The sequence below is a fragment of the Lutjanus erythropterus genome, chromosome 11 (genome assembly GCF_056507025.1).
Source record: "Lutjanus erythropterus isolate fLutEry1 chromosome 11, fLutEry1.hap2, whole genome shotgun sequence".
Lineage (NCBI taxonomy): Eukaryota > Metazoa > Chordata > Actinopteri > Lutjaniformes > Lutjanidae > Lutjanus > Lutjanus erythropterus.
In genome coordinates, this window is record NC_139327.1 from 24,789,693 (window position 1) to 24,802,827 (window position 13,135).

Consider the following 13,135-nt stretch of genomic DNA (forward strand, 5'->3'; position numbering starts at 1 on the left):
ACTGTGATACTAATTGAAATGATTTCGGATTCATGTTGTGTGACTGACATCGTGTTGTGATTCTATGGCACTTTGTGCATCTTGTTTTGTGGCTTCACATAACTTGGGACCACAGTTCAGCAGAAGATAATAACTGTTGAGGACTCGTTACATATTCACGGATGGCATGTAGCCCATTAATTAAAACAACACACCGCAATGCAGCACGCTTTAAAGCCGGGGTGCTTAAAGGTATAGTTCGGATTATTTGAAGTGGGGCTGTATGAGGTGCTTATTGATAGGCAGTGTATTACATACAGTAGTATTTCAGCCAACCTTTACTCTTGCATCTTAACACACTTATCATATCCTCCCATCTTCAGCAATATTGTTTTTCTCTACACTGTTTGTTTATCACTGTTCTAATATAGTTATATTGTGTATATTGCATACATATTTTTTAACATTTTATAATTCTATTTTTTCTCTATATTGTTGTATTTAGTAGTATGATGCACATATTTTTTCTTACTAAAGCAATATCAGTATAAGTGTATGCTATATTTATTTTTCCATCCCTTTACTTTGCCATCAGACAGCCTTTTCTGACAGGAAACCGCTGTTATGTAATCCAAACGTTGTCGTCTCCAAAGTAATAGAAACCAGACTCCTTAAGGAAAATCAATAAGTTCACCTCGCAGATAATGGAAGTTGCTGTACTACCACTGCCTCTGCTGGTTACTTTGTTTGTGTTACTGTGTGGCTTGAGTGAATCCGAACCTTTTAAAACACTGCAGTCACACAATAACACAAACAGACTAGCAAATCGAGTCACCCTTTAACCGACAACTTCCATTATCTGGGTCAGGTAAACAGACTGATTTCACCCATGAGTCTGGTTTCTTTGGAGGGAGAGACATTTGGCTTACATAACAGCGGTTTTCCATCAGAAAAGGCTTTCTGATGGCAAAGTAAAGCAGTGAAAATATTTGAAATTTAGTGTACACTTAAACCGACATTGTTTTTTTCAGGTGGACCTTTTTAAGTGGCTAAAAAAAATATGTTTTGCTACCGAACCTGTCAGCAGTTTATTGCTTGGCTTCTTTGCTGGTGCCCCTCTCTTCTTCTCCAAAGTGAGGCCATCTACTGTAGGTAATGCACTGACTGGATAAGTACCTCATAAAACTCCACTTCAAATAATTATAACTCTCTCTCTTAAACATAAAATAGTGAATGTTCACTTTGTCTTTTTGGTATTCACTGTGAACTTGTGAACTTGAACTCCTGCAAGTTGCTGCTAATCAGTCAATACTTTGTGCCAGTCAAAATACTTAATCTGTAAACAATGTAAGCTTTACCCTATCATCATGTTGCAACCATCATACTTAATTTGTCACCAGAAAACTTGGAGGACAGGAAGTGCCTCTTGGATCGGACAAAAACAGAACCCTTAAATGCTGCAATTTCAGATTATTGCATAACTGAAATGTGGCCATTGTCATATGAAACACACTAACACAAACACACACCACCACACACAGCTTAGGTCTATTTACTGAGGCTGGTTGCTACTTTTTGGTGAGATAGTGAAATTGACCCTAAATGAGACCATTTACTGTTTTTACAACAATACCACTTGTTTGCAATCCTGGTTATTTGAAAGCCCATTTTTCCAGAACCATTATTAGAGCACAGGAAGAAAAATAAAAAATGCCTGCTGGTGTATTTGTTCATAACAGCGATAAGACAGCTGTTTGTGACAGACATGCATTAGCCAATCCGGGTTGAGTATTCCTGCAAGGCAGAGATCACTGGAAAAAAATTCTCACAGCTTGCAGGACAATGATGAGCACCATCGTATGTCATTATCTTCTGCTCTTTCATTCCTGGGAAACTAAATTGCGTTGCATTGTATCAAATGCCATTGTGTGCCCGTTTATAGCTACTTACGTTGTACGTCTCCAGCTTGACTCTGTTTTTAAAGATGTGAGTTGTGAAGTTGGCTTTCTGGAAGACTTCATCAAATGCAGCCTCGTCCTCGGAAACACAAGCGCACACACAAAAACAAGGTAGATACAAAGTCAGGTCCAGCCGTTTACAGGAAGAAGTCTGTTAAAGTTAGACCTCAAGGAAAAATTGCAAAAGCAATTTTGTTGTCAGATGTGAAGAAACCAGTTTACAGAGAACTTTGTGTGTGTGTGTGTGTGTGTGTGTGTGTGTGTGTGTGTGTGTGTGTGTGTGTGTGTGTGTGTGTGTGTGTGTGTCTCACTGCGTCTCTGAGCATTCCCAGCGTTTCTGCGCTCTGACCTAACAGGACCTCAGCTGTCTCCTGGAAGCATGTCACCCACTGGTTATCCCCGAAGTCCGCTAAGTTGGCCTGAGAGTGAGACAGACAGAAGGGGATGATGAAGGAGGGGGCAAGAGATTATTCATGTCAGCATGTGGGATCGCAGAAGTGACAATATTCCTCAAAGTAAGCGACGTGTGACAAACAAGCATTAATGATATGCATTGTAATGCACTTACAGAAAGTATGAGTCTGTATTTGAAGTTGGGGAAGTCTCTGTTGCACTTCTCACAGCGGTACAGTCCGTTCTGCTGGTCAATGACCTTCTTGTTGCAGTCTGCAGATGGACAGGCCGGGTACAGACAATTCTCCTTACGAGTGTACACCACAGTTGCCACGCAGCTGAAATAGTCCGCCTGAGAAGAGAGGACAGAAATGGGAGAGGAGGAAATCTTAATTACGGGGACAGAATTGCAAGATCAATAAAAACTGCCAAATCATATCATGCTGCTGCAATTTGAACGTCCAACAGGCTGCAGTTAATTTGCAGGTGCTGGCCCCTTACACAATATTGTGCTGAGGAGAAATCAATCAATCTAAAAGAAAATAAAAAATAACCTTACACACTATCATTTAGTTAAAGTGAATGTTTGTACTTGTAATTCATATATTTTATTTTAAATTTGAAAAACCTGGCTGCTCCTGCATTATGAATGTGAAGGTGGCTGTCTGGTCAAATGCAATACCACCTTAACCACGCCCTGACTAGACAGGTTTTAAAAACACTGCATTAAATACAGGGTTCAAACTGCCAGCTATTTTACTTATTTCTATATTTAGATATTAATATATATTCATATTATATTTATATTCTTATGGATCCTCCTGAATGGATTGAACTCATATATACAGTACAGTGGCAACGATTACTGTGCCTTACGCTTGTAACAACAGAATAAATCCAGGTCTACAGTTTGTTCTTGCCACTCGGTAAAGTGCAGATCTCATGCAACAATTTGAGTAGTAACTGTAATTGAACTACATTTTTTTTCTCAGTAACGCAAATGGATTACAATTACATGTATTTTGCAATTTAATTACATGTAACTAGTTACGTGTACATAGTTACTCTTCAGCACTGTTAGTATCCTATTAGACATTTGTGTGAAAGTTTGTCAAAATTTGTGTATGAATAATTTGAATTATTGCCAAAAACTTGTTTTGTGAGATCACAGTAACCGTTGACAACCAAAATCTAATCAGTTCATCCTTTAAGTGTAAGTTTGCACCAAATTTCAAAACACTTTCTTCAAGCATTCCTGAGATACAGTGTTCAGGAGCAGGATAATAGGTATTACGTGTATTTTTTTGTGAAATGGAAGTTATAACTGTATTTATATGTCTGATTCCGGTGAATAATTTCCAGTGAGAAACATGTTGTCTTCCTCAAAGACTATTTTTACAGCGAAGTACAGAGTCTGACTGAGAGCTGAACATTATGATGTCACAGTGAAGATGACCTTTTGGATACAAAATGTCATCACTTTATCATTTTATCTTATTAGATATTTGTGTGAAATTGGCGCATGAATTCTTGAGTTATAGCCAAAAATGTGTTAGAGGTCACAGTGACACCTAAATCTAATCAGGTCATCCTTGAGTCCAAATGGATGCTTGTACTAAATTTGGAGAAATTCTGTCAAGGCGATCTTGAGATATTGTGTTCACAAAAATGGGATGGACAGATGTACGGACGGACAGACAACCCAAAAACATAAATGCCTCCAGCCACAGAGGCACAAACATCTCTGTCTGACTGTCTGACTACCTGACTGTTGACAGTTGTTGGTGTGGAGGCATAAAAAAACAGTACTGTTATCAAATGCCAACATAATTTTTAGTGCTGAGCAATGCAAAGGAAAAGACTTGAATAGAGTACAGAGAGCAAGACAAATGCATGATGACAACCCAGACCTGGAGTTCTTTCCCACTGAAAAGAAGGCAGAGTTGTGGATCAGATATCAACAAGGAGGAGGCCAAAAAAAGGCAGAGGTCTTATCCCAAACCAGAGTGTTCTGATCATGCGCAGTAACCTCAACCTTTACTGTTGGATGTGAGAATATAGGCCGAATTACTGCGTTGGAGACGGCTGGTTCAAGAAAAAAGTCTTGCATGTTGTTCAAGCTTAACAGACTTTCTAATGAATTTCTTCATTAAAACTTTATTCAGGAAATTGTCTCCTCCCTCTCCGCTTTTTTTTTAACATGGTCACACATGGATTAAATATATCACTTTGGCAACTAGAACTGCAATGGCGAAATAATTCTTACTGGAGCTGGGAGAAAAGACAATGCAGTGGTATGATTCACCAGCTAATTAACATTGGCCCCTTGAAAGCATAATTCAAGTCCCTAAAAATGTGGTAAATTGACAGACTACAGTCCAACTGCTGCAGGAGGCAGGAACCGATGACAGAGGAAGAGTTTGGATACTGGTGTTAATAGATCATCTAGTTTCCCTGTTTAACTGGCAGCTTTTTCCTTTGAATGTGTTGCTTGTAGTACTGGCAAATGTTAAAATCACGAAGATAACTGCAGCTTATCCTTGTGACTGCCTCATAGTCGCCTTGTTTCATTAAAATTTCAGAGCATACCCATTTGATTCTTTTTTTGGAGTCTTAGACTTGAGTAAAACTGTGTTACCAAGACATTTTCTCCAGTTGCATTTCCAATATGAAAAAAAATATTTTCTTGAGGAGTTCTAGCCAAGACCATTTATGCACAGATATAAAGATTCTCATCTCAGGCTGTATGCGCAAAGCCACGTGCCTTATAAAGAATACAGCCAGATGCACATGGGACTACTCCACTCATGCACTTGCATAAGATAATTATGAACTTAAAAATTCTTATTACATCATAGTAATCTGTAATATTTATGAAGACAGAGTGCCTTTACTATTTGCCTTAAAAAAAATTCTAAAATTAATTAAGTAATTTTTCAATGAGCACACCAGCTTAACATTTTAAAAATGTATTTTGATTTTATAAATAAATATTCAGTAGGATCTGGACAAGTTACCATTTGTCACCTTTGTCTCATTTTGAGCGATGGACAGAAAAATCCTGCCCATATAGAAGAAGTGGATTCTCTCTTTCTCTCTGTACATGTCATTACATTAACAGGATATACTGTAAACAGATGTGATTTTGCAGATGTTAAAAATGCACGTGTACAAGTCTGAGCATTGCAAAGATCATCTTAAAAAGATGTACGATAAACACAGCGGCACAAGACGTCTCATCAAAGCGTTTGTTATGTAGGAGGCTGCATCTTGCTCTATGAACAAGATGCCAGGTGGCTCTGGCCGTAAGAACACAATGAGTAATCACTGGTCCACAGTACAAGAGTCAAAATCACATGATGGTGGTCGGGTACAATGACCAATTTCAGAGGACACGATGCTTGAAAGTACTGGGTGACTGATATGGGTTGTTCTTTGGCTGATGACAATATTTAGAGAGCAGGACAGCTGGTGACCGATATATAATGCTGACATCAGAACAAAAGAAAAGTCATACACAAATCCATTATTCCATGCACATTACAATCTCCGAACAGTTTCAGTAGAGGTTCAGTGAATAGTGATTAGTTATTAAAAAGAGATCACATACAAAAGCCTAAATGTGAGATTTGATTAAAGAGACGGTTCAGAGACACAGTATTGAGGGATTTTACGGTTTTTCCCACTTTCTCAAAGTAAGAATCCATGCAATCAACTTACATAATCATGATCCCACAGACATCCAGGAATTGAGCAAAGCTAAGCAAGTAAACTAAGGGGAGGTGCCTTTTTCAAAGCTTTGTCTGAGGGGAAGCCCACAGTCAAAGACTTGGCTACATTATAACTTAGCACAGTGTTTCCCCACCCTGCTCCAACACACGTAATTCAAATGATCAGGTTGTTATGAGGTTTCTGCAGAGGCTTGATGATGAGCTGATCATTTGAATCAGGTGTACTGGAGCAGGGAAACTCCTAGAACATGCAGGACAGGGGTCCCTGAGGACCAGGGTTGGGAAACACTGACTTAGCATATAATAGCAGCACATGAAAAATAACTGAATGGGTCGTCTACTGAGCGGCAGATTGATGGCTTGATCCCTGGCTCCTCCAGTCCACATGTTCAAGTGTCCTTGGGCAAAATACCCAACCTTAAATTGCCTCAGATGGCTGTTCCGTCGGTGTGTGAATGTGTGTGTGACTGTGTGAGCAAATGGGTGAATGTGACATGCAGGTGTAAAAGCCCTGAGATAGACTAGAAAAGTGCTAGATAAATGCATGTCCATTAACACTAGACAGTACTGGTTTTAGATTAGACTTGCTTTCATCTAGGCTGGGAGAAACATGAACCCTTCGGGCAGACATTTACAGCAGGATGCATGACAGTTACAGTAAAGGGCTTGAGGCTAACTTTCTCACCACCTTTGCAAAAGCACTAACATCGTTCTACAGCATCCACACTGACACTGGTTGCCTGCAGTTGTTGCTGTAGACATTTTTTGTTTAGCGGCCTTGTGAGCAAAGGAATCTGCAAATGTCAGTGATCTCAAAACACCAGATATTCAGCCTGATCAATCAGTTTATCATTACTTCAAAGTCTTTCACAACAGTACAACAGTAGACAGTCCCTCCAGGAAGTTGCAATGTTGAAATCGCAACAGTTAACTAATTTTAACAACTAATTAACTAATTTCTTTCAATCACTGCAACTTCAATCATCGTAGCTTCCCTTGAGTACAACCAATCATAGCAGTCCCCTACGCAAAAGTCAGAAATTCAATCATACACTGAACTGACTGAATGTTTTTTTATTTAGGGTTGTTTTTTTGTATTTTTAGTTTGAGCTTCAAAAAGATTTTACCTCTTTGTGGAATACCCCCAGGTTCACTTCACAAAAAAAGCCCCCCACCATTTTCCTTTTTTGTAATTCTGACCCTACTTTAGAACACTCAGAACAGAGTTTTATTCTCACCAGAACAAGCTGCCCTTGACATAAATTAATTATATAAAAACAAACAGAAAAATTGCATCTTTTGGGGGCAATTTTAATTTGCTTCCACAATTTCGTTGCAAAAAACACCTAAAAACAATGCATTAAAATTCTTTAGAAAAGCTGCAGTGAAGTCAGGCATTTTACGCTGTAATAATCACAAGAAAAACCTGCGATATGCTGGAGGCACTGAGTAGACTGCCTCAAGAGGCAACTTTTCCTGTCTACCATAGACTAAAACATGTTTCCAGTGGGTTAGGAAACTGTTAAAAAATGAAAAAAAAATCTTGTCCGGTCTGGGGAATCACAGTTGACACCATGATGATGGTGTCTTGTCACGCACATGCATGGTAACTGTACAGGCAATGTTCATTTATTCATGACCATCATGTTGTTTCAGGTGATATCATGTAGCTTCAGGGGTACTATGAACAAAATAACGCTCAAAATCAGCAAACAAAGAAAGTATGCTGGAATGGTTCATGACAAAGCTGTGATATTAGTGTCATTAAACAGCTCCGGACTAGATTTAAACACAAAGAAACATTCACTCATCAAACCTTTGGGTGAATAATCTTGGGTCGGTGCTCTGTTCTCATCCAAATGGCAGGATGAGTATTCTTTTGGCATTTTCTTGTATTATCATTATTGGTATTTTTATACTTTGCATCACGCAACAAATGTCATGAAACTAAAGCCAATCGAACTGAAAGGAGGGAAAAAAAAAATCAACAAGACAGGGGGAAGCAAAAGTGCTCCTTCTAGTACAGGCAGCACAATCCTTCACCGGTTTAAAGATGGCGAATAAGCTGCTTAGGGTGAAAAGAGAAACATTAAATAAAATAAAAATAAAGTCAGATCAAACTTGGCATCATCAGTAAAACTGTTGCCAACAAGTCAGTCCAGCTGGTAGATGCATGCTGTTTACACATCTCTATTTGACTTCCAAACAATCTTGGAACAGTTTAAAAAGAGAGCAGAGGGAGTTTGAGAATTCTATGCATAATAGATGTGAGATGAGATGAAACTCTCTCCCTCTCTAATACATAAATTGTGTTAATGTACACACACACACCAGTACACACACACACTCAAACACATGGCTAACATGCAAGGTTATATGCAAAGACTCAAACTTAGACATTTGCAATACAGATACGACGAGCTAAACTTCTCTCAGTTTTGAATTTAAATAAAAGTGTACACAGTCAAACAGAATCAAATTAAAATGCAGAGATGCTGCGGTAATTTAAACAGATATTAGCACCTTAAGCGCTAGAACTCACACTGCTAAAATCAACAGCTAAAAAGGAAAGAAATGCTAATTCTGGGGGAAAAAAGGCTATTCTCTCATCCTGTGGAGGAGCACAGCATTTGATTTCCATAAATATAAATATAAAGAATGCACACAGCAGATGAACTGTGTCTCATTGGGAAGAGGCACACGCATGTACACGCTTGCCTGCATGCAAACATACACACACAACGTGGACGCAACACAAAGCGATAAATACGATATACACGCAGAAGTGAGGAAACATGGCAAAAATCCTTTTTTCTTAGCGTCACCAGAGGGTAATTCTGCTACCAGGAGAGCAGGCCTCAAACAAGATGTTGGAATTACAGCCAGAATTTAAAATGAAATGCTTTAAAATGCATTCTAAACAACAACTACAAGCTTGAGCTGGGCCAGACTCATTACTAATGTTGGCCTAAATGAGTCTATCAAAGACTCTCTCTAGGACGCTTGCCAAAATCACACACACGCACACACACACACCGACTGAGCATTGCCGTTCCTTCTTTATACAACCCACACTTTCTGTAAGAGTGTTCAGCAAGAGCATTGAATGTGAAAAGGCCATTGTGTTCTCTGCATCTCTTCTGAGATTGGTTGATGCCATCCTGTGTCCCCGCGACCTCTGGAGATACTGTCAGTCAGACTTAGAGCTCTGTGACACTTCCTTCCCGCTAGCTAACACTGACTCACAGCCTCATAATCTGTCCACCCATCCATCCACCCAGCGCCCATGCCACACAGCGAGAACCCCTCTGAAACACTTACTAAGGAGTTTTTTTTTAATTAGGAGAATTTCTCCCGTTAGCAACGTCCCCCCCCCCCCCCCCCCCCCTTAACGCTCCACACCCATGTTTCCGCCCGCATGCCTGCCTCATCACATTTTGCAGACTTGGGCAGATTGGAGCGCTGGAAGGCTGGAGAGGTGGGAAGGCGATTGGTGGGGAAGGTGGTAGGAGGACACTTTTCTTTGGGGGCCTTGTAGAGGGCTCATGATGTTGGCAGATGCTGAAGCTAGAGGTCAGCAGGATCTGGACCATAGTGATTCCATCACAACTAGACCACTCTAAATAAATCCCCCCCTTGTGTTTGTCATCATCTCTCCTCTTTCCTGTGCTTCTTTCTCCTTCTCCCTCTGTATTCCAGTGTGTACACAGAAGCCTTGGGGCAAAGTCTTAACCTTAAGCACACTGAGGAGAACCTAGAAGAGCAGCATGACTAACGCTGCACACAAAAACAGATACACAAAAACACTCACAGACTTACCTACAGATTCACACGCATAAACACACACGCCCACACACACACACACACACCATTCTGAAAATAGTTTTCATTCTTATCACACCAAATCCCTGTGTCACCTTCTGGCACCTCAATGCAATTAAAATTTGTATGTGGAAGGGCAACCAAGTGAAAATCTACTTCACATAATTGACGTGGCTGCACATGCCAACTTTAATGCTTGTCCCAAAATCCCAACACACACACACACGTTGCTACATTAATTAGAAATGGCTCGTACACTTACATCCACCACACACCCACACACACAAACAGTCACAGTCACGCACATACATGGAGGCAAACAGGTAGAATGTCAAATTAGGTTCCTTCAAACTATAAGCTTAATGATTTGGATTCCATTATTATTAGCGAAGCTGCAGCCTCAGAGCATGTGATAGACAACCTCCTTAAAACTGTTCAATTACAGAAGCGGTCGGGGGTATGCAGGGCAGAGAGAGAAAAGAAGAGAAGACAAAGAGAATAAGGGATGGGGGGAAAAAAAAACAGAAAAGAGGAGGAAAAGAATCAGAGCTTGAATTATTTACACATTCTCACCTTTCAACTCCTTTCCCCACATCTGCCAGTTAGCTGTTCCTATCTGTATCCTTTCCTCAACACCCCTTGTCACTTTTTCTCTCTCTAAGCCACCACGCTCTTCACTCCTTTTTTTTTTCCCGTGGTCTTGTTCCCTTCCATCCATCAGTGCAACTTTGTAAGTGACATGAAGTCTAAGTGACTCTGCCTGGCGTTTCTACCCGTCTCTCACTCTCCCACGTTCTCAGTCCACGCTGCTTTCCTTCCGGTGATGTTATGCCCTATAGGCTTCCTCCACCTCCAACGCATAATTAGAATTTTTTATTAGAAACGAAACTGATCTTGAAGCTTACTCGTAAGTGGCTCCTAATTAAACGTGAGGGATGAGGGAGACTAGTCGGAGATAAACCTAATTAATTAGGGAGAAAGTTTATGAGTGGCACATACCACTTACATGCTCTCTACTTTTAGTTGAAAGAATGATAATTCTGTGCGATAACACTTCTTAAAATGGCATATGATCAATTTGAGAGTTCTCACATGCTTCTCCAGCAGCTAAAATCAGTACTGCTAATATGTGAGAGCTTCACTATCACCCTCCCACAGCTAAAACAAGAGCTCCATGACTCTAATCCATGAAGTCATAGTGAGGCACAGCCTAGAGCTGCTCTATTTACAATGAATAGGAGGCTGACTGTGGATTTGTGTTTGTCAAAATGCTTACATTCAAATGAGACTGAGAAGTCAGTTTTTAAAATTACTAAATCCATGTCTGTTCACACAAAATCTTCTCTGATAGTTTCAAATAAGAGGCCTTCAGTGTAATCTCTATATGGCTAAACAAACACATCAACGTTTAGCAGCAGGGGTTGTTTTTGGCATACCTTTCCTGAATGCCTTTTGACAGTTGGATTCAGCTGTTGGTTACACTCGATGTGCAGCTACAGAAGCATAAGCCATAGTGATATGGTAAGAGTAAGAGCAGGTAGTCACAAGTTTGCCGTCAAAGTCCATCAACATGATGGATTCGTCCCCTGCGACTGCAAAACTTTTGTGCAAAACAGTGAAGCTCCAACTCTTTGATTCTCAGGGTCTGACACCGAAACTCTGTGTTTACTGTTTGTATTACAATGCTGAAAGATTTTCTGCTAACACGCTCTGCTGTGCCATAGCTATGCTGATGTTACATCATCTGTAGAGGTTTTTCTTTTCATTCGTCTTCAAACAGTAGCCAGTTGCCCGAGCGAGAGAGGGATTTTCTGACTCACATATCAATCTGCTTCCAGCCAAAGTTTTCATAAAGAAGCCGGCTCAGAGATCTGACTAAAACTGCCACACAAATAATGAGATTTACTATTTGAAGTTACACACGTCGCAGCTTCATTACCACCTGATCTGCTGTACATCCTCAATTCTGTGACTGACTAAAAACTTATGCTATACAGCCCTAAAAACATTTCAAATAAAACTTTACCAGCCTGTGGTTGTATGCCTCCGCCAACCAGTGAAGGTACACTTTACCCCTATGTCTGAAGAAGTATTACCCCTTTGTCTAGACTGCAAATGTCACATCAGCATCACATCAGCTCGTGTGTCAACGGTGTTCACGCCACACTGGAGTGTTTGTTTATATAGGCTCAACTTGTCCTTGCATTTCACAGTGTCCAGCAGAAAACAAGCAGCCAAACTTTCTGTGCAGGGAGCAGTTTTCCTTTGAATTGTGTGAATATTTCTGATCTTGTTTACCATCAACAGAGAGAGAGAAAGAGAAATAAAAAAAAAATAAGCGCCAGAGGCTGCGTTCAGAGCAGACAGGTGTTGGTGATCGGTCTAGCGGCAGTAAATGTACAATTTGCCCATAAAAACACTACAATAAAGTTTAAAAAAAAAGTTCTGGGGTATTGTTCCCCATCTCCTGGGTAAAAGGAGGGTCTGTGGGATTAAACCAGAGCAGAGTGTGTGGGCTCTCTGGCTCTGGAGCACACTTGTCTCCCGTCTATGAGCTGGTGAAGACAACTGCATGGATTAAAATGAGAATGTTTCTGTTGCGTGAGGCATGAGTGAAAACCTGTCTGACTTGCTTATGGTGGAGACAGGGGGTTAAGTGTATTTTTTGCCATTATATTGACAAGTATGATTCCAGTGAGTAATTTCTAGTGAGAAACAAGCTGTCTTCACTTAGAGACTAACATCCTCAAGGCGTTCTTGATCTATCATGGTCAGGAGAATAGTAAATATTAATAAACATTTCATTAACACAACATGTGAAAATGTTGGGGAGGGCAAATCAGTTTGCATATTCACTAATTTGCATTAATATGCAATATAAAGGCCAAAATTGTAGAATTTGCTGGGGTTGCTTATAATCATCTCTGGGGTCTATGAAAACTACTATAATTCTAGTGATATAATCAATTAAATGTCTCACTGGATTAAAAAAAAAAGAGTCAAATACAGAACAGTTTTGTCAGCATACTATTGTATTACATTATACATTTTTATAACAGCTTGGGAGTTTTTGATGTTTAATTTAAAACATTGGTTTATTAGTTAATTGTTTAATTTATATGGATATATTTAAATTATCCATTACTCCAAATTGTTAAAAAAAAAAAAAAAAAAAAAAAAAGGGAAAGGGAAAAAAAAGCACATTTCTCTCTTACCTCTAACGGTGCAACGCCATGGAAGTAATTTTGGTTT

At 39.8% G+C, this 13,135-nt stretch overlaps 1 protein-coding gene across 1 annotated transcript in view; it reads right to left on the bottom strand.

Moving 5' to 3' along the window:
* LOC146319188 (replication protein A 70 kDa DNA-binding subunit-like) overlaps positions 1 to 13,135 on the bottom strand; it is a 60,086-nt gene that overhangs the window by 9,296 nt on the left and 37,655 nt on the right. Inside the window, exons 14-16 of the mRNA XM_084729783.1 lie at positions 2,506 to 2,682; positions 2,249 to 2,356; positions 1,930 to 2,016 (exon numbers count right to left, since the gene is read on the bottom strand). Coding sequence (XP_084585909.1) covers positions 1,930 to 2,016; positions 2,249 to 2,356; positions 2,506 to 2,682 — 372 coding nt within the window. The remainder of the gene's footprint in view (positions 1 to 1,929; positions 2,017 to 2,248; positions 2,357 to 2,505; positions 2,683 to 13,135) is intronic.